The 25,237-nt window shown below is 39.2% G+C and overlaps 3 protein-coding genes and 1 long non-coding RNA gene across 5 annotated transcripts in view; 3 read left to right on the top strand and 1 right to left on the bottom strand.

Annotated features, from left to right (window-relative positions):
* adpgk (ADP-dependent glucokinase) overlaps nucleotides 1-4,548 on the top strand; it is an 8,898-nt gene extending 4,350 nt beyond the window's left edge. Inside the window, exons 5-8 of one of the 2 annotated variants that reach the window (XM_034879304.1) lie at nucleotides 644-764; nucleotides 880-1,076; nucleotides 1,585-1,683; nucleotides 2,344-4,548. In XM_034879304.1, coding sequence (XP_034735195.1) covers nucleotides 644-764; nucleotides 880-1,076; nucleotides 1,585-1,683; nucleotides 2,344-2,904 — 978 coding nt within the window. In that variant the 3' untranslated portion in view covers nucleotides 2,905-4,548. Of the gene's footprint in view, nucleotides 1-643; nucleotides 765-879; nucleotides 1,077-1,584; nucleotides 1,684-2,340 lie in introns of both variants that reach the window. The other variant, XM_034879303.1, reaches the window with a different exon arrangement.
* A 1,255-nt stretch (nucleotides 4,549-5,803) lies between these two features.
* Nucleotides 5,804-10,218, top strand: ppib (peptidylprolyl isomerase B (cyclophilin B)). The gene is made up of 5 exons (XM_034879473.1): nucleotides 5,804-6,074; nucleotides 7,161-7,274; nucleotides 7,654-7,747; nucleotides 8,352-8,536; nucleotides 9,819-10,218. The coding sequence occupies exons 1-5, from the start codon at nucleotides 5,940-5,942 to the stop codon at nucleotides 9,939-9,941; spliced, it is 651 nt and encodes a 216-aa protein (XP_034735364.1). The 5' UTR covers nucleotides 5,804-5,939; the 3' UTR covers nucleotides 9,942-10,218.
* Nucleotides 10,219-18,049: 7,831 nt separating this feature from the next.
* Nucleotides 18,050-25,237, bottom strand: part of LOC117949395 — a 17,022-nt gene continuing 9,834 nt past the window's right edge. The window contains exons 2-3 of the long non-coding RNA XR_004657682.1: nucleotides 21,268-21,277; nucleotides 18,050-18,065 (exon numbers count right to left, since the gene is read on the bottom strand). This is a non-coding gene — a long non-coding RNA (uncharacterized LOC117949395). The remainder of the gene's footprint in view (nucleotides 18,066-21,267; nucleotides 21,278-25,237) is intronic.
* The window catches only part of oaz2a (ornithine decarboxylase antizyme 2a), a 10,393-nt gene continuing 9,504 nt past the window's right edge, over nucleotides 24,349-25,237 (top strand). Inside the window, 1 exon segment of the mRNA XM_034879626.1 lies at nucleotides 24,349-24,564. Within this exon segment, the coding sequence (XP_034735517.1) occupies nucleotides 24,455-24,564 (110 nt within the window). The 5' untranslated portion in view covers nucleotides 24,349-24,454.

The following is a 25,237-nucleotide window of genomic DNA, read 5'->3' as shown; positions in this document are numbered from 1 at the left end:
AAAAATGCAGCAGGCCTGGGGTAAAAAAGTTGTGATCAATTCATTAAAGCAACTCCGCGTCACACTGCAGCGGCCAATCCTGCAACCGGCACTCTGACTTGTCAGTGTGTTTTAAGGCGGTGTGAGAGTCCGGTACAGTAAACCAGAAACATCACCGCCTCTATTGATTCTACAATAAAGTTTTAAAACACGAAAAACAAACACTGAACTGCCCTGGAGGTTGTGTAATAGCTGAATGTTTGTCAAACAACAACGCACAGTTGATCTGTCTCGCTCGTCTATTTTCTTTCTCTCTTTCTCCACAAAATGAGGCTGCCTTCAAGTGCCGCTGGAAACAATGAGATGTGACTGAAAACAGTAGTTGGGAAATATACCTTGTGCTACCTTGGGGGGGTTAAAGAACACAACAGGAAGTCACAGTAATGGGCTGTTTCATTGGCAGTCCCCCTGCCGCACCACCCTGGGGTAAATTGCTAGATTGCTGTTTAACTGTCTGAACACAGCCGTCTCATATTAACACATCTGAAGAGGATGCGTTTGTATAGTATGGAAATTGGTTTTGGCAGCCTTCTTAACACAGTATTATAGTACAAGTCAGAATCCCTGTCCTTCAAATGACTGTTAATATTTTTGTATACCACAGGTCTTGTTGTGTGGGCCAGTGGGTCCTAAACTTCATGAGATGCTGGATGAGCAGATAGTCGTTCCCCCGGAGTCTCTCCAGCAGACAGATGAATATCACCTCATCCTGGAGTATAAAGCAGGTTAAGAGAAGAACAATCTGTGGCTTCTGCAGGACCGGTTGCACTTACATTACAGCAATCCTTCAGTCTGTTCGCATGTTTCAGTTGTATTTGGTCTTCTTCTCTTATTTTCTAGGTGAACAGTGGGGTTCAACTCAGGCACCTCAAGCCAACCGCTTCATCTTCTCTCACGACGTGTCCAACGGCGAGATGACCTCACTGGAGACATTTGTGGCGAGTCTGGACGAGTTTGAGCCAGACCTGGTGGTCCTGTCGGGGCTCCACATGATGGAGGGTCAGGGCAGAGAGCTGTGGGAGGAGCGACTGAAGGAGGTCAGTGTATGAAATCTGTCCTTTACACTTCCTCCACCTGTTTGGTTGAATTGACAATTAACTTTAATCATTATCACAACATTGTCTGCTTCTATGTACGTTGATTGATAGGGAAAACTAAAGCTCGTGGATTATCTTTTGTGCTAGTTTATGCAAGTGGACATTGATGAAAGAAATTATAACACTTATTTAAAAAATATTATTTTCTTTGGAAAAATAGTAAGCAGTAAGTAATGCCCTGTATGCACTTAACAGTAACATATGCCAAAACTCTGGCTCGGTCCTTTTAAATGTGCTTTAATATAAGCCGATTCGTCTATCCAGAAAAAAAAACTTAAGACATAATAAATATAATCTTGCATGACATTGATTATTCAAGGCATAACGTTAGAGATTATATAATTTATTCATCACAAGTTATGTAATTTTCTTCACAGTATGTTGCCCATTAGTCCACAAACATTTTGGTGTAACTTACTTAACATATTGTACTTGCTTTCCCTCGCAGGCTGTGTTAGCCATATCGGACATTCGTAAAGATATTCCCATCCACTTGGAGCTGGCAAGCATGACTGACAAAGACTACATGAACAGCATCATGCAAGAGGTACGTGTACACAAAACCGTCGTGTCTATGAGAGTCTTTCATGTAGTAAACTTCACAGACAAAAGGTGAGTGTGCTTAAAGTGCTCAAATTATGCTTTTTGGCATTTTGCAGCTCTACTGTAGTCCAGCCTTAACTTCCATGACGAATTGTGCGAAACTTTGTAACGCACATTATAATGCTTGACTAGCTGCTTTTATTCAATGCCCTCATACTCTGCTTCTGGCTGGCTAGTAGTCCTTACCTAGGCACTGTACATGTGCAACTTGGGTAGCAATTTTGATACTTTTTAGGCATTGCCTCTAGTCTCAAGTATTCAAAAATGTAAAGTAAATCTCATTAGCGTCAGTGAGCCAATAAGCATGCCGCGTTCTTCTGCCAAAATGTAATAATGTTGGTGATTGGCTGTCTAACGTAAGGAAAACTCTACGTTACGCACAGAGACGCTCACATAGTAGGTTCTGAAGAATAAATAAAAGATTTCTGCCGTAATGTTGTAATTTCTTTTTGTTTTATAAAATTGGTAACAATAAAGTATTGTTTAGGAACCGGCATCAAAGACATGGTATTGGTATCTGTACCGGTATCTTATATTTTTGACTGATACCCATCTCTATATCTATTAATTCAAGTTGTGTTTTTTCTCTGTTTCCCGTTAGCAGGTCATGCCCATTGTCAGCTCTATTGGGCTGAACGAGCAGGAGCTGCTCTTCCTCTCTCAGGCTGGCGAGGGGCCTCATGCAGACATGGCCACCTGGAAAGGCATTCCAGATGTAGGCCAGGTGTGCGACATCCTCCTCTGGATCCTGGAGCAGCACGGGCGCAGCGAGCCATCGTCCGAAGCGGACCTGACTCGCATTCACTTCCACACGCTGGCCTATCACATCCTGGCTACGGTGGATGGATACTGGGGGAACCAGGCGGCGGCAGTGATGGCTGGAGCGCGAGTGGCCAGCAGTCAGGCCTGTGGCCTCCAGTCTGTAGACGTAAGCAAAGTGGAACTCAAAGCCCCACTTCAGTTCCACAGCTCACACACCGAGCCACGAGAGAAGCTGTCCCTGAACCCAGCAGAGCCTGTCACTGTGTGGCGCCGTGGAAACGTCACCTTCCACATGACAACCGTGCTGGTCTGCAAACAGCCGCTCAGAACAGTAGGGCTCGGGGATGCCATCTCAGCAGAGGGACTAGTTTATTCAGAGTTAAAGACCCAGCAGCCCTTCTGAGGTTTGCTTAAATCTGACTCTCCATTTATCTGGAATTCTGTGGTCATTGGGTTGGAGTCATGTTTCTAAACTTGTTCAGGCCTCCGTGTCCTGATCCAGGTTCTGTGTTCTCCATCCCGAAGCTCCACTGAGTTTAAGAATGTGATTGATGGCGTTAGTTTTGAATTCTGCCTGATGACTCCTCCAGCCTCCTCCGGTCTCCTCTGTTCTCCCTTCTCTTATCCTCCAGCAGACACAGAAACTGAGGCAGAACTTGTCAGAAGTGGATCTGACCGGGCTGTGAAGGTGGCCTGACAGACCGGCCCACGGCTCAAAGCTATCTTCACAAACTCCAAAGAGTTTTTGTTGGCTTACTTTGACCTGCAAATCTTATCTATGCTGTGCCTTGAGAAAAGAAAAGAATTAAAAAGTTATATTATTTCCAACATACATTATATCAGAGCCAAACCAACTTAAAACTAAGCATCTATTACCCTTCTTACCCTTCACATACACACACAAGACTAGAAACGGATGAGCGTCTTGATATATTGTAGAATCTAAGTTGAATTCTTGATGTTCTGTGTTTCTTCAACTTTTGGCGCAGTAACGTCAAATAATCACTACGTCACTTGAAAGCACATTCTCCCGTGGGTGTGTGGCTCCTTTACGTGTAATAACTGGTAACTAGATATACTTGACATTTTTGTTACTTGTTCCAAGAGGATAAAACGTGAAAAAAGTTTGTGTTTCGTTTGGCTTAAACACTGTCACTATAAAGATGTTTAAGTAAACGTTGCATAACAACAGTTATTGTAGGGACATTATAATCTCTATTGCTTATAAATTTCTAATGCAGTGACAGTGTAAATGATTGGTTTTGGTTTGGTTTTGAAGGGGATCCTTCTTTATGCAGTAAAGCTCAGTTTACAATCAGATGCTGGCTAATTAACCTCAAGATCATGGTGGCGATAAAACAAGTTATTGGTAAAACAGCAATTTCCAAATGAGTTAAAGGCCATATGTTATTATCAGGGTTACTGTACTTGTTTGCTTGTTTATATTTTGTTGGATAAGGTTCTTCTTTTCAGTGGTTGCTTTCCGTCGTGTATAAAATGTGACAAGGGACCACAATTGGCTGACAGTGTGAGTTTCCTGATTCAAATTCTAGCATTTAGGTACATTATGCTTTTTCATGGTGTTGTTAGTCAGGCTTTTTTTCTTCGGAGCTTACTTAGGAAGGCCTGCATCATGTTAAATGTACATTAGGTAACTGTCAGAACAATGTATTTGTTTACCTCACATGGCCACAGAAGACATGCAATAATGAAGTCTTAATACAAACATACAACACCAAATTAAATGGCATTTTGTTTATCAGAATTAATTCTTTGCACTAGTACGAAGTGGCAGGTGTGGCTATAAAGGTGAATGTAACCTTAACCCCTCCCCCACCTTTTTTTTTAGCAAGTACAATCTATTCAGTTTAACTCATTGGGTAGTTTATGTCTTTTGTTTTTATTATCATTTGTTACTGTCAACAGGTTTCATGTATTTGTAGTTTGTCATTAAAGTATGTATGGGGAGCAGTACTTGGCTTGATTGTGGTGCTGCAGGTTATTGTACATATCTGTCAATGTTGAAAGAACGAACATTTTAAACCTTCTCTTGTCCCAGTTTCTCATCTTTTACTCTTTGTTTCATTGTGAAGTAAATAGAGCCCGACCGATAAAGGATTTTTAAGGCCGATATCAATAGAAATATTTGGTTATTTAAAAATCCAACATTCCAATATAATGGCAGATTCCCTAATATTAGTTATTTGTGGTTACTATTATAATGCAGTTTAAAAAACAAGCTTGTTTTGTCACAACAGAACAGAGGAACATCAAAATATATTAAAGTTCTGATAAATAAAATGTCATTATAAATGATTCTGAAATTAATCTTTTTTTAAATTATTGGCCCTTATACATGCAGACACCAATAGTTTGGAAAATGCCTAATGTCGGCCTGCCGATGTATCGGTCGGGCTCGAGAAGTGAACACGTTTGGGTCAAACTAGACATTTGAAGATGTCATCTTGTGCTCTGAGAAATAGTGATGTGCTATTTTCTGACGATTTACAGAATAAACAGTTAATTGAAAGAAATAGATTCATTTGGTAAAAAAAAATTACTTTAACCCGACTTAAAATAGTTAGAGGTAATTGGACAGAAACTATTCTGAGCAATCAACATCTGATTTGATGTTGAATAGATTTGATGTCACGATGTTCAAAGTGGATCAGACATGATATGTGATATAATATATAGTATTTGTGCTGTAAGAAATAATTAGTTACCATTAGGGCGATTTAAAGGTTTAATATTTTTGTAAGAGCTAAAAATGATAAAATAAGTATGATTATCTACTTTTACAGAACAAAACCTGTGTATCTAGTGAGTCCTTGAGAATAATGCTGGATTGTGAAACGAAATGGATAGAGCAAGTAATAAGCAGGCTGAGAATTGGGCAAACATACAGTACTCTTTTTAACTATAGGAAAAAATCCAATGGGTATTTGTGATTATTACTGGAAAGCTGACCCATTTGAGGCTGTCCTTCTTTCATAGAGAAAAGGATTGACACAATTACAGTAATTAGACGGTGATCAAGGAAGGAAAGGGTTATTTGTTTTAGTGACTGGATTAGACAGACAGACAATGAATTGACACTGAGGTAAACCTTGAGGAGGCTGTAATGCAATATTGTGGATGCCAACTGCCTAAAACCTCAACGATAAAGAAAAAGATGCTGGCCAGTTGACAAAAAAAGCAGTGTTACGCGTCTGCACCTGATTGGCTAAAAAATCTCCGTTACGTGAACCAATCAGAGGGCATTGCGTCTGTGCGCAAGGATGAAAGTCCCTCCCTTGAGTCGTGGAGGAAGCTCAGCCGAGAATCCTGGAGCGGCCGCGGTGGCAGTCTCCACCCCGAATACCACACTCCTTCCCCCGGCTCATATAAAGGTTGCAAGACTCACAGGCCGTCCTCGGGCTGCTTTTGTTCTGGTTGATGGTTAGACTCTGCGAGAGAAGGATGAAGTTCCTTGTAGCCGTTACAATCATTGTGGGGTCTCTGATTTTTCTCGCATTCCCAAATGGCTCCTCTGCTGACGAGAAGAAGAAAGGCCCCAAAGTAACTGCAAAGGTAGGCGGTATGTTAGCATGCTCGCTAGTTAGCTAGCTATCCAGCTGGTTTGCGAGGAGATCATGATAGAAAAATCAAAGCTGTCCCCATTTACTTACATACGTAATGTATTAGTTAAGGGGGGAATCTACAATAGTGTTATTTAGTGCATGTAGTCGGGTAATTTAAGCAGACAGCAAATTGAATGAAATGGGTTCACGTAAAATGCTTTTAACGTGAATGTTACTCCTAGCTAATCTGAGAAGAGCTAATTTAGCTATCGTAGCTATCAAGATAGTATTTAGCTAGGCCTCAACGTCAACTGTCGGTATTTCCAGATGGCGTTTTATTAATGACTCCACACCCATTTAAACTTTAGTTATGTTTGAGGCTTAAACTATTGATTCCTCCTTTAGCTTAGCCGCTTGGCTGCATCTCAATGGGATGTTATTATTTCTGGGTATAGCAGGTTTGTCCACGTCTACAGTTAATGGGAAGCTTTGAGCTGACACCAGACTGCTTGTTTCAAATGGTTCTCACTGCAAAACTCAAAATGAGCTTTTCAGTTGCAAACAACAGACTGACATCCTAACTAAAACTCTTTTTATAAATACATTTCTGATCAAATCTATCTTGCATCACTAATCAGTGTTGTACTGCAATTGGTGAGTCAGTTAAAAGAAACCTAGATTGGAAAAGTTGTAACTTGTAAATTTTGTTGACAGGCTATGAATTTATAATACTGGAAAAGAGCAGTGAAGCATATATATATATATATATATATATATATATATATATATATATATATATATATATATATATATATATATATATATATATATATATATATATATATATATATATATATATGCGCTTCACTGCTCTTTTCCAATTTTCTTTTTAAATTTATTTTTTGAAAAAAGTAAAATCCCAACATAGCGAGACTTAATTGCGGTGGTTGAATTACATAAATGTACACATTGCTCATATCATAGTCTTAAGTAAAACCCTGGAAAGACTGCACCATATATTTGCCTAGATGATGTAAAAGTTAAAGATCCCATGCCTTCTAAAGTATGTAAAATAACGTCATAACTTCTGTTATAGGTGTTCTTTGATATGAAAGTTGGAGATGAAGAAGTTGGAAGAATTGTCATCGGGGTGTTCGGCAAAACGGTTCCAAAAACGGTCGACAACTTTGTCGAGTTGGCGACAGGAGCGGTAAGAACGTTAAAGCATGTGCTCAAAGTGCAGCAGTCTGCAATGACTTTTCTTTTTTCCTAGTAATCACCAGTTCCATGACTGACTTCAAATTAAAATGATTGAAGCAGACAAATGAAATTTAATACACATTCAGAGAATAATACCTTTTGTTTTTACAGTGATGGAGCATAAAACAGGTATTAGTGTACTTTTAACTTTTGCTCAAAATCCTCGTTTACTTTCCCAAAACCTAAACAGCCGGGTCCTGGAGACATACTTTAAATACTTTTCTTTTTTTTTTCTTTTTGGCTCTCATTTACATGATCTAAAATGTCAAATACAATCATCTGATATTCCTTTCAGGTTTTTCAAGTGTGTGTTTGTTCTCACAAAACAGAGAGGATTTGGTTACAAAGGCAGCAAATTCCACAGAGTCATCAAGGACTTCATGATCCAGGGTGGAGACTTCACCAGAGGAGACGGCACTGGAGGTGAGACACCTGCACACCAGATTTGTCTTTGCAAGAACAGACTTGCTCATGACCTTCTGCATCTGTGCTCTCCTGAACACTTAATGGTGTCAATCAACTGGACTTTTTTATTTTTAATACGAAAAGGCAGTTTTCTAATGTGCAAGCGTTCAAAATTGTAAATTTCCAATGTTCATTTTTTCTTGTTCCTTTAATTTAAAGTAACAGATTTGCTACAGTCGGAGTGTTTTTTTTTTAATTCTATTTAAAAAAAATGAAGCCACAGAAACCTATTCTGGTACAACCTCAAAATACAATTATGAAAATTAGCATAATATGAGTGCTTTTAAACTTGTCACTCTGCCATTTTGTGACTACATACTATTTAATACAGATTGAGTAAATTTGACCTTTTGGCAGATGCTGTCATTCAGAATGACTACCAGAGTAGTTCAGTATTCCTGAATAAGAAAAATGTCCTCCAATAGTGATGATAAACATTGGGCAGCGTTCAAGCCATCCAAGTGAGATGCTACAAGGGAGGGAAATGTTTGTGGGGGGAAAAAACAAAATACCAAACATCAACTAATTGTCTTGCAATGGTGTATGTTTTCTTCAAATGAAGGCAAAAGCATCTATGGAGACCGTTTCCCCGATGAGAACTTCAAGCTTAAGCACTACGGCCCTGGCTGGCTCAGCATGGCTAACGCCGGCAAAGACACCAACGGCTCTCAGTTCTTCATCACCACCATTCAGACCCCATGGCTGGACGGCAAACACGTGGTCTTTGGAAAAATTCTGGAGGGCATGGTGAGTGTGAGGCCTGACGATCACATCAGGGTCTGAGTCACATCTGGGGACAGTAAAAGTAGGCTTTTCACCCGCTATTCAAATTCTACATAATTGTCTAGTTTGCCACCAGCTGAGATGGACCTACAGTCTCTGAAAAACCAATAACAGCAGGTTTAGGTTCAGACTAAGATACTAGACCCTAGTTTTCTGTTCTGTGCCGCCCTCAACTGCAGCCTGAACAGAGATCTAACAAGGAAGTTAGGCGTAACATACAGGACGGTCAGCTTTAAGGAAAGTTTTCCACTGCTTTTGCGTATGAGGTCGGTAAAAGATGGTGCAAATTGACTTAGCATTGCATCAAAATGAAGAAGTATCAATTTGGTCCTAAACCTTTCATGACGTTACCTTTTTTTTCAGTTGTTGAGGTTCTGAGAAGCAGTTAAGGAGCACAAACCTGTCAGGAAGTTTAGGCTCTCTTGAAGAGTTTAATGTATTGCTCACTTTTCTAAATACACATATTGGCAAGTGACTTTGCTTTGACTTTGGCAACAAACGGTACAATATGGGGTTACGTAAATGTTAACACTGAAGTAAAGTAGCATGCAGAAAAGTGGAGATCTAGATACTCATGTCCCAGCAAAACGCATACAGTAAATAGAAAACTAACGGGTTGATCAATGGTTGAAAGCAACTGAGTACATTTAGTAAAGTAATAGAACTTATACTAGTACTGTACATTTTTCCTCCACTACATTTATCTGAAAGTTACTTTTCAAATTAGGATTTTACAATTTGATGCTTAGTTTATAAAGTAACTCATGATTACAGATTAAGCTTCCAAACAGTATAAGCTGGTAGAGTGGGCGCCCATACATAGAGGTTTAGTTCTCGATGCTGCAGGCCCAAGTTCCACTCTGACTTGCGGTCCTTTGTTGCATGTCATTCCTCCGTCCTGTCAAAAAAGAAGGGCCCCAAAAAATTTCAAAAATAGTTTAACTTTAATCTTTAAATAAACTTAAATGATGCATGTACAGTAATGCAGTATTAATAATCCAACAGTATGCATAATGATGCAGCCATTCTCTAATGTGTATTAAAGTAATTTTACTGATGTCACAATTATTTTATCCATTTAATATTTAAAATGCCAAATTTTTACATTGGTTTTACTCTTAAGTAAAAGGTCTAAATACTTCTCTCCACTAATGTGGCCTTTGTTATGAAACCTTGTAAATGAGATTTTGACAGTGCGGAACCATTCTAATATCTTTATTTTATTTTGTTTTTCTCTACCTTCCAGGATGTGGTGCGGAAGATCGAAGGCACAAAGACAGATGGCCGTGATAAGCCTCTTAAAGATGTTGTCATCCACGATTGTGGCGTAATTGAGGTGGAGAAGCCATTTGCAGTGGCCAAGGAGTAGAAGAGTGCTGCTGAGAAAGAACAGGACTGGGGGGGGGGGGTCGTGCAGGCCACCTTGATTTGTCACTAAAAGTCCTGTGGTCCAAGAGAAGGGCTTTCGGGTCATTCGGTGTTGGGGGTGGCGGGCTGCTGTCTTAAAGCATCAGAAGAGCATCAACATCATGACGACACTCTGGGTCCATTTACCAACGAGCATTCCAAGGTGCACTTAAGTGTTGGTTGTTTGTTTTTTGTAAAAAAAATGAAATCAAAAATAAAAGGTTTCAATTTTTGTTAAATGCGGAGTGGATTTCATTACACCTAGGTATCACTAGCACAGTCTATATCTAAGTTTGGGCTCTACTTGTTTTTTGCAGTGAAAAAAACAATTTTTTTATATTAAATTTTTAAATATAAACATTTGGACAAAATGTGGATGAGTGTTAGAACCTGGTTAGATGCACTGTGAAAACCCTCAAATCCCTCAACATCATGTTTACGTACACTGAGCTCATTCTTCTTTTGACCACTAGGGGCTAAAACTTGAGGAAACCTTGTAAAAACTAATTGCCTACCCTGGGCTGCCCAGTGTTAGAAAGAAACGAAGTGCAGTTACCAAGTACTGTACTTTATTACGGTTTGGATGTTCTTGTACTTTACGGAGTGTTTCTATTTTATGTTTTGCACATATTTTTCTCTTTTAATATCGATTTAGATGAAACTACCCGGCAGTAATTAATCTTTACCCACTGCCACATTAAAGTGATGCAAACATTAATGTATCAATGGTACTTTAAATATGTGATAATGCTTTGCATTTTCAAAATGTAGAACAATTTAGTTTTCTAATGAAGCCACGTGCATTTTGGCCTTCAAAGTCTTCTGTTACAAGCCTTCTCATTTGGGCATGGGAATAAGTGAAAATCAAGTACAAGTTCTTGTTAGGCAGAATGGTCTCTTTCAGATAGTTATGAAATATATACAGTATCTCAGTGGCAGAATATTGCAGATGCTTTAATAGCTGAGCAGCATTTTAATGTTACAGCTGGTAGAGCATATCTACTTTATATACTGTTGGATAATTGATTTAGTACATAGCCAAATATAACTTAGTTGATCAAATGTTTGATATGTAAAATCTGAATCTTTAAAGTAACTCCAGCTGCCAGATAAATTTGGTGAAATAAACCATATTTACCTCAGAAATGTGGTAAAATAGATGGATTATATAGCATATAATTGAAATCGTAAAAGTACCTCAAAACTTTATGTACACTACTTGAGTGAATGTACTCCGGGACTTTCCCACCACTGTTACTTTTACTAACTTAAACAATATATACAGTATTTATCTGTGTGTATATATGCATATATAAATTATAGTTTGACATCCTTTGCTTGCTAAAGACATTCTAAAACCCCTCTGGTCTAAACATGGGAGTCATTCAAATATTAATTTAAAGCAGGGGGGTCAAACTCAGCTTCACTAAGGGCCACACTGGAAATGATAATCACATCAAGTTTTTAGTTTACTGACTAGTATATTGGTTGGTTTTATTTACCGAAAAATACAATTATCTTTGAGTGTATTGTTGCATGTCTCTTGTACTCTTCTCCCTTACAGTTTGCTCGGCATAAAGCCCTACAAAAGTTAGTAAAAAAGTTCCTTAGTTATTGTCGAATTTAGCAAATCAATCAAAACAATGATTACATTTTTAAAAGCAGGCTACATCCGAGTAACCTGTTTCACATATTGATTATGAAAACTGCCTCTGGGTGAGTTTCTGAGGCTCAAAGTTGCCAAATCTGCCCACATCTTAATTTTTAAATCATAGTTTGAAAACAGTCTACGGCCCTTTTGGTTTGGTGCACAACTAGTTGGGCAAAAATATGTTGTGAACCTTAATTGATATGCAGGCCGGATCAAAATTGGCAAGGCGGGCCTTGAGTTTGACTCGTGTCGGTCTGAACTGCAGAGGGCTCCCTCACACCAGATATCTCAGCTGCACAGCAGAACAGAGGCAGCCCATGTTTGCGCTTCTACATGGGATTTAAGTGCTATGAATTTGTGCATTTCTGTGGTACAATCATGATTGCCAAGGACATAAAATGACTCCTCTGGTTTTCCACTTTGTTCCACTTCTACTACACATCTCTGAGGGAAAGAAAGTTGTTTACAGAAGAATCATCAGTATTTGCTTCTGCATTATCTTCTACAATGTCTGGTAGATTTTACTGCAGTCGGACACTGGTTAATGTTGTCAATTACAGAAAAAAAAATATACCTCAGACACACCTTCCTGTGATTGTCTGATCTTCCTGATGCTCATGCAACAAAACCACCACTCCCATCTGGAGCTTCAAGAATAAAAAAAAAAGAAGCTTTTTTCTGAGTCATGACAAGCGGTAGATTATGGATTATAGTGACAACTGGCCTGCCAGACACATGGAAGGCCATAAATACAGAGCTCCTTTTTGTGAATAAGCAGTGATGGATTAACGAGCTCGGACTCGAATCCAACTTTGGTCGTTATTCTCTGGAATCCTGACTCCACGTGGACTCAAGCATTCATGAAATAGCACTCAGAAGTTGGATGAAGTTTGTGACTATACCTTTAAGTGTGACAGGTCATAAAATATTTGATGTAAGATATTGATAAGTTATTGATATGTATTTAGTCTATAACTGTTTCATGCAAGGGCCAGTGATCGAGTCACTATTCTCTGGACCTGTGACTCGACCTCGGACTCAACTTGGACATGTCTTTGGTTAATCGGACTCGAGACTTGACTTGATCTCAACAGCAGGTGACTCGACTACACTACCTAAGCAGTGCATTAAATGTCTTTCTGCTGGAGTGGGGTAGCCTTTTGCGAATAAATGATACAACTTTTAGTTATCTCTGTATAATGATCAGGGACATGTCCTTACATTTGGGTCTTTTACACCACAAAAACTAGACTATTTATAATAGGTTACCCTGCTATCCTCTTTGGCTGTCCCAGATACATTTGTCATATAATGTCATTTATTTCCATGTAGCCATTTTTAGAAGCAGTGTCTGGAAACATGCAGAGGCCATGGGAACAGTGCTGGGTAAGGGAACCGTATTCCTAAACATAACTGACCTCATCTGCTTTTGTCAACTTGTTGGCAGAGAGAAGATCCTCTGAGATGTGTTCCCAGTTTCAAATCTCAAAGTGGATAGGTTTTTCACTCATCTGTTTGTTTATGGACCTGTTTGTTTCTTTACTCTTTGCTTGAGATTCAAATAGAGGCTGTTTGTTTTTACTCTTGCAGTTTTACAGTTGTAGATTCAAATAAAGCTCCGGGACAATTGAGACTTTTGGTAACTCCCTTCGGTTCTGAATTACTGGAGTAAAGTCAATAAGTGGATAATCTACACATATATACATAGACTGTCAAACTTCAGATTTGACCCAGACTGCAGTAATGGTGGGAAGAAAGTTTTTATTAAGTTGGCAGGAAGTCTCCATGGGAACCATCTTTTTATGAATGGACTGAGTGGGAGAATTGATCACTATGTGATCAAATGGTGCTACAGGAGCATTACAGGACAATTAGGACTGAAATGAAAGGAGAGTATCTATACGAGAGTATATACATTTACATTCTTCTAAGTGTATTTTTCAGTAGTTGTTCTGGCCTTTTTTTAATCTTTGCTATCTTATCTTATTTCATTTTATTATTATTATTGGATGGAATACAATAAGATAGCAAAGATTAAAAAAAAAACTGTAGTACATTTGTGAGTAAGTAGGTGTGTATGTCCTTTGTAACTTAATTGTTACTTCTTTTTTTAACCTTTATTTAACCAAGAAGTTCCTTGACATTGAAATCGATTTTCCGAGGGCGACCCGGCCGAGACAGTGCACCAGTTACAGTTACTTGCTGAGTGTAACAGAGTAATTTCCCAATTTCTGATTAATAAAGTCCATCCATCCATTCATCCATCCATCCATCCATCCATCCATCCATCCATCCATCTATCCATCCATTCATCCATATAGCTGACCCACCCTAACTGCAAAGACTTCCCATCCCTGCAAAAGTCCATGTTTATTTTCAGATATGCTTTCATCAATAGTTGCATTATTAAAGAGGAGTGTGTTAAAACTATGATCAGAGTGAAGATATTTAACCCGCTTTTGCTTTGATGAGCTGTGATGTAATTTGTAAAAAATTATCTTCCATTGTACCTCAAGTGTTTTTACAACTTTAAATTACTCATGATTATTCTTTGTAATGCATGTTTTTATGTTAAGTGATTGAGGCAACAAAAACCTAGCCAATAAAAACTTAATTTTTTAAGAGATACAAAAAGCGTGTCTGTGATCAGAAGTCCTTGTTTTGCCCATATTCACTCAGGCGTCGAGTAACTCACCAGAAGGAAAATATGGAAGGAATTCCCCGGAGTAGGCACAACCGCAGCTTGCTTAAACCCTCTGTTGTTCGGTTTGGCCTTGTTTGTGGCGATTGGGGATTGTCCGGTGAAACAGTGTTATTCTTCACTTACAGGCTTTGCTGGAAAAGCCGGACATATCTGGCATAGCTTCCTGCAAGAGGCTTTGTCAACGAGATTAAAAGAACACAGGAGAGAATCACAACATGGAGCTCAGAGGTATTCTGTCACACTGGAGGACTGAACGTCCACATCCTGCCCTCCTGTCAGGGTCCAGTGGAGCACATTGTTATGTTTGTCTCTTCACTCTGAATGTGGCTGATACAGAACAGGTGCATCTGCATCTGCCCCCCTGCCCCTCTGGTTTTGCTGGGCTAGAAGCAGCTAATGTAGCAGCTAGCCCCATGCATTGACAAGGAATTGGGCTACCAAGGTGGGGTAAACTCGCTTTTTTTATGATTTCACACACCAAGATTTATTTCATTTTCAAACTTGTAGTCTTCAGCTCAACGAGGCTTAATGCTGCTTCAATTGACATCACTTGAGGCTAACCAGAGGAGAATGGATAAAATTGGGAACTGGACATGAATTTCAATAATCTGCACCAAAACGATTTATTATTTTTATTCAAGAATTCAACTGTCTGTCATGTGAACCAGAAAATACGAATAAAAAATCATTAAAATCATTAACTCAAGTGTCATTATGAAACAAATAAAACAAACACAAAGTGTTGGTCTGTACAGTTGTATAATATGTTCTGATAGTTATATGTAGGCTAGTTTGCTATTAGCGGGCTGACGTCTGACTCCCCCCACGTGTGAAATAGAATACCAAACTACTCGAGAGTCTGCTTTTGAGGCTTCGCTCTAATTTTCAGGACAATTAGGGCAGGGTTCAAGGTTCGGGACCACTGCGTGGATTTCGTAACTGTCCCAAATTTTTCGGGACGTCTGGTCACCCTATTTGAGGCAATGTATCAGATCAGTCTCCCTCTGCAGCCAAACAAACACTTAACAGTTCCCCTTTAAGGGCCCACAACTCTACAACACTCAACACTGAACATGATTCAACCTCACTGATCAACCTTGTTGCAGCTGCTGTTTTTGACAAAAAGTTCTGAAAACCAACTGTCCACTACCTGCCCAGCACTAAACAACAGACATAGTTAGTGGTGAAACATCGTGGAGCATTCAGCAGCTAAAGAGCTGTATAAGTTCCCTTATGAGTCGGTGGAGACCAAAGCAGAGCTAAAATAAGAGTGAAAATCTGACTCATAGTATATTTGTTTCTTGGCTAAAAACAAAACTCCATAACTGCTGGATATGTAAATAGCCAAATAGTTGCTTGCTAAGAACTTAAACAGCTGTGTGTGACTTTTTTGTTTAGTTGTGGAGTTCTACTCCCTAAAAAAGAGGATTAATGCTGCTTTAAAAATACATTAAATGTCGCTTTTAAAAGGTCAGGTCTCCACAAATTTTTGGCAACGGAGTTCAAGTCAGAACATTGGCTGTGGTACTTCAGGACACTGAGAGGCTTCAGAGTTATCATTTTTTATGTTTTGCATCACTGCTGAGCTAATGTTTGTACCTTCGTCATGTGAGCCCTGGTTCCTTTCAGCTTTTCTCACTCTCTTTATAGCAAAGACCTGCATGGTGGAGTTCTGCAGAGATTGATGTCATGGCAGCTTCCAGCCTCCGCAGAAGAAGTCTGAAGTCGTCACTGTACTCGCCCAGCTAATGTGTTTGGCAGGATTTCAGTGGTTTCACATTCCTGAAGGTGTTTGCTGTGCCTCTGGGGGCCTTCTCAGTGCTTTTGCAATTTATTATCGATGCCTGAATACAATTCCATCTCAGATTTATGCAAAGAGTTGCGTGGAGATCATGGTTTGGCAATACTTGGTTGGTTTTGGTCTTTTCATGGGGTCATGTACTACAACAAAACATATCGCATATTAACAACAAAATACTTCAACTTTCAAAACTTGTAATGCTGACATACTTGAAACAACCATTATGAACAATCATGTCATGCGATACCAGCAAACAGGTCAAACAAGTCTGTTTAAAAGGAAAGAGACTGACCGCATGGACAAAAACTAACGGCTTAAAGAAACCTCTGAAAGGCCCGAATAAAGTGTGGATCAAGTTCAACTTAACAACAGCCGAAGCACGTCCACATAGATAAGGAAACACAAACATGCAGTATACAAATCTGAGAGGAAACAGTTTGACAAGAGAAGTATAAATATACAATATGAGTAGCAGCGTGGGAAAGGTCGCTGTGGGAACTAGGCCTTGTGTTTTTGTCAATGAGTTTTAAAAAGCCGGACTCTGACTCCAGTACAAGAGACGTTTGGGTTCCCACCCAGAACTGTAGCCAAGCGAGGGGTGTCACATCCATTTCTTCATTGTTCTCCAGTTTCCTCTCTCAGATTTTTTCCCCCTCCTTTGCTGCTCGCAGAGTTTGTCATGTTGTTCTCTGGAAGGAGCTCTCTTTCTTGACGTGGCCGAGGCGGCAGTGACATGCCAGGTTCCCACGATCTCCTGCCCTTCCTCCAGAGTTACTGCTTGCTCACCGCTCTGCACAGGAAGACGGTGCAACAAAGTCACTGAGAGTGCGTGCTGATTTACTGGGTTTCTATTGTCTTAAATGAGAATTACGTGAAAGAGCATGTGTCTTCTCTGTAGCTCATCACCAGTAAATCTAAGTTGTGTGTGTGCGCATGCTCGAACCTTGTGAGACTTTAATGTACTTATAAGGACTGAAAAATAGAAATGTCTTCATAATCAGTGAAAAAACATTTTCTCCAGCAAAGGAGGTTAGGTCAGGGTTAAGGGTTAGAGAGCAGCACAGCGCTTCCTCTTCTAATACAGTTAGACAGTGGTTCCCAACCTGGGGTCAAGACCCCTTTAGTGGTTGCTAGAGAATTCTGAGGGGTCACAAAAGGATGGACAAGATTGGTAAGAACAAGAATGAATCAATCTGCTTATTTTGTTCTTTGCTTTGTAAGCCACGCCAGGGGTTTGTAGCTCATGGGTTGGGAATGTTGGTCGTTTGGTCTTTACCACTTTTGTCCAGTCAAAAATGTCACAACATTTTGTTCAGACATTTATAGTTCCCAGAGGACTAAGCCTACTAATGTTGGCGATCTCCTGGTCAGGTCAAAATTGACATTTGTTCAATAATTTGGTTTATGACTGAAAAACTGCACAACTAATAACATTCCTACCAGCCTTAGAATTTGAATTGGTGCTAACAAGTAAATGTTAGCATGCCTACACAATAAACCAAGAAGATGAATATTGGTTACATTTCGCCTGCCAAACATCAGCATGTTAGCATCGAGATTAAAACACAAAGCTGTGCTTAGGTTCAGACAAACAGAGGCACTGGTGTAGCTGTACAATTGTTTCCTCGTCCATATTGGATTGTTTCAGGCGGCTGGGTCGCTCACCTGGGAGAGAGTGCGCCCTCATGTAGAGGTTTACTTCTCTACGCAGCGGCCCTTTGCTGTATGTCATTCCCCCTTACTCCCCCACTTTCATTTAGTCAACTGTCATATAAAAAATAAAGGCCTAAAATGCCCCCCCCCCAAAAAAAATTATATTAGAAAAGTTAAACTCTTCAGACCTCTAAACTTAATTCAAATGAAACCTGAAAAGGTAAAATGTTCACTTCAAAGTCTATTAAATTGTTCCTTAATCCCAAAAACAACATTACTTTTTAAATATTTTGCCTTTTTTTTTTTTCTCTAGATCATGGAAATACTGTAGTACATAAATAGCCCTTGTGTGTGCTTGTTTACAGCTTATTGTACCATATACTGTTGAGCAATCAAAACGATAAAGCCTTTAAAGCCTTTAACCATACTGCATTGTTCACTTTTAATACATTGTCTTAAGGCTTTAGAATCTATTTTTACCTCTTCTCCTTTACATCATCTTTCATCTCATCCTTAGGACTGTTAATAAGTAAAAGTCACAGGGGATAATAGTTTTCTGCTTGCTCTGTGCAGACCAGGTGGCCTTAATGCTCTGTACACTCAGTCCAGGGTACTTGGCTAATTGAAGTCCAGGCTTGGATGTATATTTTTGGGCACAAGATAAAAGCTGTGGCGTGGGGACACTGTTAAGTGCTCTGCTCAAGACAATAAAAGTGCTGCTGCATTCCTGCTCGTCTCACGTAGCTGGGTGATAGCAGTTGCTGACTAGCTGATTGAGAACGGTTGTGTAAGAGCATAAAAAATAATTCTTACTATAGTTTGTCAAGCTATGGACCTGGTGCCAGATTTTCAATAATTTTGATTTATTTGTGTGTTGACAGAAACAAAGAAAATCAAGTCTGTATGTACACATGAAGGAGTAAAAGTAAGTGTGATTTAATGTAACATTTATGTGTGCACATACTGAAGGAAGATACTACAACATACAGTATTTACAGATAAACAATAAAAGTCTTCACGGTCCTTTCAGATGTTCCTTGGTGTGAGGAAATGGGACAGCAGGACTTACGCAATAAAGCGTTGAGCTGAAGGGCAACATGCTGGGCTTCTTTTAGAAAAGAGTAGCTCTGTTGGCATCAGCATATCCAGTCTGATAGGGAGCCCGCTGAGAGATTAGATTAGTCAAAACACCGCTGCTGTTCTATGGCACAACTGGTTTAACAGGTCGGGGTTCATACAAATAAGTGAACAAATCAATTCAGTTTTATTTATAGTATCAAATCATAACAACAGTTATCTCGAGACACTTTACAGATAGAGTAGGTCTAGACCACACTCTATAAATTATAAAGTCCCAACAATTCAAGTAATTCCCCAAATAGAAAGCATGGTGTGACACCTTTGCCTTCTAGTATAGGCTACTCGTAGGTTTCTGATCCTGTTTCTTGTGCCTCAAGCTACCATTGAAACCTAACTCCTGCCACCACTCCACTCGAGCCACGCACTGAACCGGAACCACCACCACTGCACCCCGCCACAAGCCTGTTAATCTGCCTCTCACTGACAGACCCGCTCCTTCTTGGAATTCCCCTGGCCTGCTTCCCCCTTGGAAACCTGGACTTGCCACTTGAGTTGTTTTTTAATAAACCCTGTTTCATTCACAGTCCTGGCTCTGCATCTATCTGCATTTGGGTTCTCGTCATCATTCACATGTAACAATAATAAGAACAAGAAAAAAAAAAAAAGAGGATCGGCACACTGAATTGATGTAATTACAGGACAGTGAAAAGAATTCGACGACGCTCAGCACATGTTTTACACCATTAATTAAAGAAGCTATCTGTCTGATCAAGTAAGGCAAAAACGTCTCCCAATTTGGTTAAAGTATGAGGACATGGTTTATAGTGTGAATTTGCATTATCATTTTATTATGTATTTACTATTTATTGGTATATATATTATTATACATATATATATATATCATATATATAGTATATCATATTATGTATTATTTAGTATACTGTACAAGCACCCTGTACAAGTACCCTGAAGACAAGACAATACACTCTGTGCTTTGTGTAACAGCATCCACCATGTGACTAAGAAAATGTAAACAACCCCCAATTATCTGAAGAACAAACGCAGACAACCTGTCTTTCCTGTGGACACCTACATGCTTGGCTCCACTGTGTACGAGGACCTTGCCCACAACAATCATCATCATGACTTCCCCTGACAATTTGGCAAAGAGCGATGGACTGCTCTTATTCAACATCGACAATTTTAGTCAAGACCACAGTTGTCAATATATATTCAGATGTTAAAACAGAAAGCGGGAAACTACAGGACTTCTGGACATGAAGTTTAGTGTGTTCTTGTGTTTGTTGTGATTACCTGCACAAGTACTGTATATTATCCTTTCCCCACACAGAATATGGGACACGGTCAGAAAGGAAAAATGGAAACTTTGGATCAAGAGCTTGTTCAGGATTTGTCATAGCATACAGATAACCGGAACCTAACCTACCTAACCATAAAATTATATTTTTCAGTACTGGTAAGATGTTTTCCAAAATCTTAGATACTGTAGTGACAGAGGAAAGATGAAGCTCTGTAGCAAAGGCCTCCAACCCCTGGGCGGTAAAGACTGTTAACAGTAGCCTATGCGCTCTACCCTTTGAGCTACCTGGGCCAGAGCAGCTAAACTTCCAAAAACTACAAAGGCACAAAATCTAGGTATTACTTTTTTTTCTATGTCTGCATAAGTGTGTTTCAGAGTAAGCAGTATTCATACAGTTTAGTATTGGCAAATACCCAATTAGACGTAAACTAACGTAACTGACATTAGTTAGGCAAATATCATATTACAGTTTTTGCTTGTATGTTGTTATTTTTGTGAAATTTTTAAATTAACATTAATATTGAATAGAATTTAAAAGGGCCCAGGTTGGATTTGTTGATTGTGTTCTATATTACTGTTTTTACTCTTCATTACTAAATGGGTCATGTGTTAGAACAGGTAACTTTAGCTGTTTCAGTTGGTAAAAAATAGGCTAACAATTGTGTCATGACCATGCGACTTACTGTCGCACATTAGAGAAATGAGAGAATGTGTAAATATTAAGTAACAACTAATCTAAATACTAGTCTACATGGTGCAACCTGTGTTGTTTAAAGAAACTTCAACCTTAACAGTAAACACTTATATTAAAATTAGGCCAGGTTTTTAACCCCGCTGAAAGTTTAAAATCCCAAGTATTTCTCTATAACATTAAATTTGCATTCCTAAAAAAGCGGCAATCAAATAAAAAATAAATAAATAAAAAAGAGCTCTTTGAGCATGAAGTGAATTGACTGACGATAAATGTTGGTAATTTCCCTGGCAGACTGTGTTGAGAAAGTCATAGGTATATTTGAGGATGAAGGTCATTCTGGCCGGGAAATTCCTTCAAACAGACTCCGTGTAACTTCGGACATACGGGCAAATGGCTGCAATTGAGCAAATAACTGACTTGAGCACTAGAGCCTGCAGTTTAAATGTAGTTTTTGTTCAATGGCATTTCTCCGGACTTCATATATTTACTTAAAAAACATGTACCTAAAAGAAAACAAAGGAGACAGTAGCATACTTGTGCAGAAATGGTAATAGGATGATGTAATGTCACATATCCTTCAGCCCTGATAGCACCTCTGATTACGCCAATTCTAATACCAACATCTGGAGGATGCTCTTCAAGTGACAGTTTTTCAGTCTCGTTTCTCACGAGCTCCATCTGAATATTTCATCTTTAGAGCAGAGAGTGTCTGGTGCCGTTCAAACGATCTGCCTTTGGTGCGGGGAGCAAAACGAAATACCAGGTCAGCAGTGTCAGTCCCACACAGCATCAACGTGACCCGCTGAAACACGAGAGAGTGTTTTTCTTTTTCAGCCAGCATCTCATGTGCGACTCTGTGACGCTGCGCTGGAGGTCGCGAAGGGCAGCCGAGGGACAGTTTGTCCTGGAAACTAAGACGCTCAGTTTCCACCTGAGCTAAAGCTTCAGCTCCAATTGCTTGTTGTCTGCTGCCGCTGTTGCAAACAGAAACACAAAGGGACTGGTTCTGTCCTTTGGAAAGAAAGCTTTTTTTGGAAATTGTTTATTGTTTATTATTTCTGTATTATTTAGTTTTATTGTTTGTCTGTTTTGTCATAAATGTACTGTATGTGCCTAGATAACGTCTGTATTGCTGATTCAGAATAGCATCAGTTGACTGTGGTGTTGCCTCAACCCTAAAATATTATGCCTTTGTCCCGAGAGACTGACCTAGTGTCCTCTCTCTCTAAATCAGCTATTGCCTTTGTAGAGAAGTTGAGGTTATATGTCTTGCTCAAGGGCAGTTATTGGTTTGAGAATTTAAATCAACCACGTCTTCTAACTAAAAGACATCCCCTTTCCCAAATACAATCTTTATGTGCCCCTGTGTCTTATTTGTAAGGTTCTCATCTTTGTGTGATTGATTGGGACGCTGCCACTTCTCATGACGTTAACTGAGTGAGGTGTGAATCCTGAGTTGGTGAATCCTGGAAATAAACATTATCCTCAATTGTTGTCAGCAAATTTCACCGCGCAGTCGATGAAGACAAAGAGATGGAAACTGATTACAAAGGATCACCTCAATCTGAATAAGTTGAGATGTGGGTTCTGTAAAGTTATTAACCTTAATCTCCACATTGGTGGACTAGAACTAAATTTGATTCTTCCATTAAACTTGCTGTAAAGTCACTCTTGACACTACTGCTGTCCTTTACTGGACAGTCCGTCAGCATTGTTTCACTCACTGTTACATCATGATGAGGATGCTGTTCCATGGTGGATTGCAGGTGGCCCCCCCGTGTCCCCTGCTTACCCAAGCAAGATGGACCGCCAACATGCTGTGCTAGGATCAAGTAGCTGGGCTGCTATCTTGTTACTAATCTGATAATCTGGTTGGCATAGGCTCTTTTCCGTTCCTCCTTACATAACTCTGTCTATATTCACATTCAGGCTGAGAGTCTGGGCCAAAAGGACCAGCATAGGACAGACAGACCGTTTCAGAGGAAGAGCAGGACTCTGTGATCACTTCCTAGAAGAGACTTAAGCTTGTTTGAGCTCTCTCCCTAGTTCACGTTGATCGCTACACAGGTTTTTCTTTCACACTGGATACACTTACCGCATCATGGACTTGCGTTAATTTACAGATGGTGACATTCATCAAGGAAATGGGGAAATATTTGTTGCCACAATCACATTTAATATTAGGTCTATAGTGTTTGCTTTTTCTTTCTATCGTTGTCACACGCGTTTGTCTTCTTTCTTCTAATTTGGCCTCCACGATCTCAGATCTTCCCCAGACATTTCAAGTAATCACATACCTAAAACACCAACAGCAGTTACTGTTATATTTTAGAATTTGATAAACTATAAGCTTAGGACCCTGTTATCGTGGCAAATGTGCTCTAAATCAGCTAGACTGAGAGAATCACAAAGTATTTAGATTTTTTGGACTTTGGCTATACGAGACTTTCACATTTTAACATGTGATCTTTAAGTGAGGAAAACAGCATTTTCAGATACATTTAATTTTGAACTATGAGGGCTTGATGAGACTGAGTAAAATGTGACTCAAGTTAAAATTTTGGAGCAATGAATGAAAATTGAACTAAACAGAGAAAGAGGGATTTACTGTCATGAAGGCTCAGAAAAGTGTCCGATACACAAAAAAAAGCTTTATTTTAGGGACTGAAGGCCAGGCTATACAGTGAGCCACATTGAACATTTGTTCTGAGGATGGTTAGGCTATACTCTATGTATAGTTTATGTGTTTACTGTTATATCTGGCATCCCAGGCTGTTGATCTGGGCAGTTGATGACACACGGGTCAAACACAAACAGAAATTCTAAAGGAGAATATACTGGCATTAGCATTGTTGTAGACAGTCTGCCTACAGTATCAACGTGTTTCCTTATTATCTGACGGGGTAATTTGGGAATTTAATAAAAAAATTATATTATGCATTGGACCTTTAATATTGGTTTATGATTATTGATGCATCCATATATAATCATCATCATCATCATACATTTAATTGATGATTGTTGACTGCATTTTGTATTATTTATCTGATCTAAACCTGCAAAGTGACTAAAGTTATCAAAAGTAAAACTAGTAAGGTAAAAAGTCCAACGTTCACCTCTAAAATCTATGTTATAGTTGCAGAAAATGGAAATACTCAAGTTCAAGTACAAGTACCTTGAACTTGTACTTAAGCAGGCTAGTGCTTTCCAACACTGGTAGCTTATGTTTATTTGAATATTACAGTCTAATCTAATTAAAACTACAATTTAGCTTAAATGAAGTTGCAGTACACTTAACATAAAACATTATCATTGTATACATTCTGTGGTGATCGTTTTATTATACGTTTTAACTGTTTTGTCAGTTTGTTTACTTTCTAATGAGGCTTATGAAACCAGCCTGATATGGATTACCCATGATGCCTTGCTCTTGCTATAAATTCCCCCTTCAATGTGCTGTGACCCGCAGTCGTGTGCTGCTGCAGAGCAATGCGTAGGAGTAACTCAATCTCTCCCACAAACATTCACACTAGCTGCACCTATCGCAACAAGGACTTGCGTCAATTTACGGATGGTGACATTTTCTATCGAGTTTTTATCTAATAGTAATTGTTTTGGTTGTCAAAAAGGATCGAAAGACCCGTATTTCCTCGAAGCTATCATGCTGAACACAGAGGAAAGGTAGGAGAATGCTAATATTCTTTGTTTGGTTGTAAAACGTGTGTAAAGTTGTGCTTGTGAAAATAGTTTGAATTTACTTTAGTTAGCTCGCAAAATAGCGAGAAAACGACAGCGAAAGAAAGACATACAGGACGCTCTGACAGGTGTGGTTTAACTGGTTTTTTGAGTTACGCTAGCTTGTTGATATGTGTTGCAGGCGGGGCTTTAAACAGACAGACATCAACACGCGCTACTTTGTGTTTGCAGATTGGCATTAAGGTGAATAACAATATATTTATTCATCTGTGTCTAACGTTACAGTGTTGCACGCTGCGGCTGGTTTTAAGAATATTACAGAGAGACGCAATAAATACGATTTGATATTTCTCTCCGAGTGAACACAACAGGAACACAGCATCTACGAACATGACTGTGCAAAGTTGAAGGGAAATGAATTAATGAATTATTACTGGTGGATGTGCGAGGCCATGAAAGGTCTCCAGACTTCACTTATATTCCACAAAATACATATATAAATCCCCACTAAAACGCATTTTTGTAAATCTCAAATATATGAGCCTTATTTTTGTTACCTTTCTTCCGTGAAGCTGACAGTTGTTTTCACTATTCAAATACTATAAGACATGGGGCTGCAACCAAAAAGTACTTTCACTATCATCTGTTCATCATTTTA

Source organism: Etheostoma cragini, chromosome 8 (assembly GCF_013103735.1).
Source record: "Etheostoma cragini isolate CJK2018 chromosome 8, CSU_Ecrag_1.0, whole genome shotgun sequence".
Taxonomy (NCBI): Eukaryota; Metazoa; Chordata; class Actinopteri; order Perciformes; family Percidae; genus Etheostoma; species Etheostoma cragini.
Note: the sequence above shows the minus strand (reverse complement) of the source record. Positions and strands in the feature narration are given on the sequence as shown.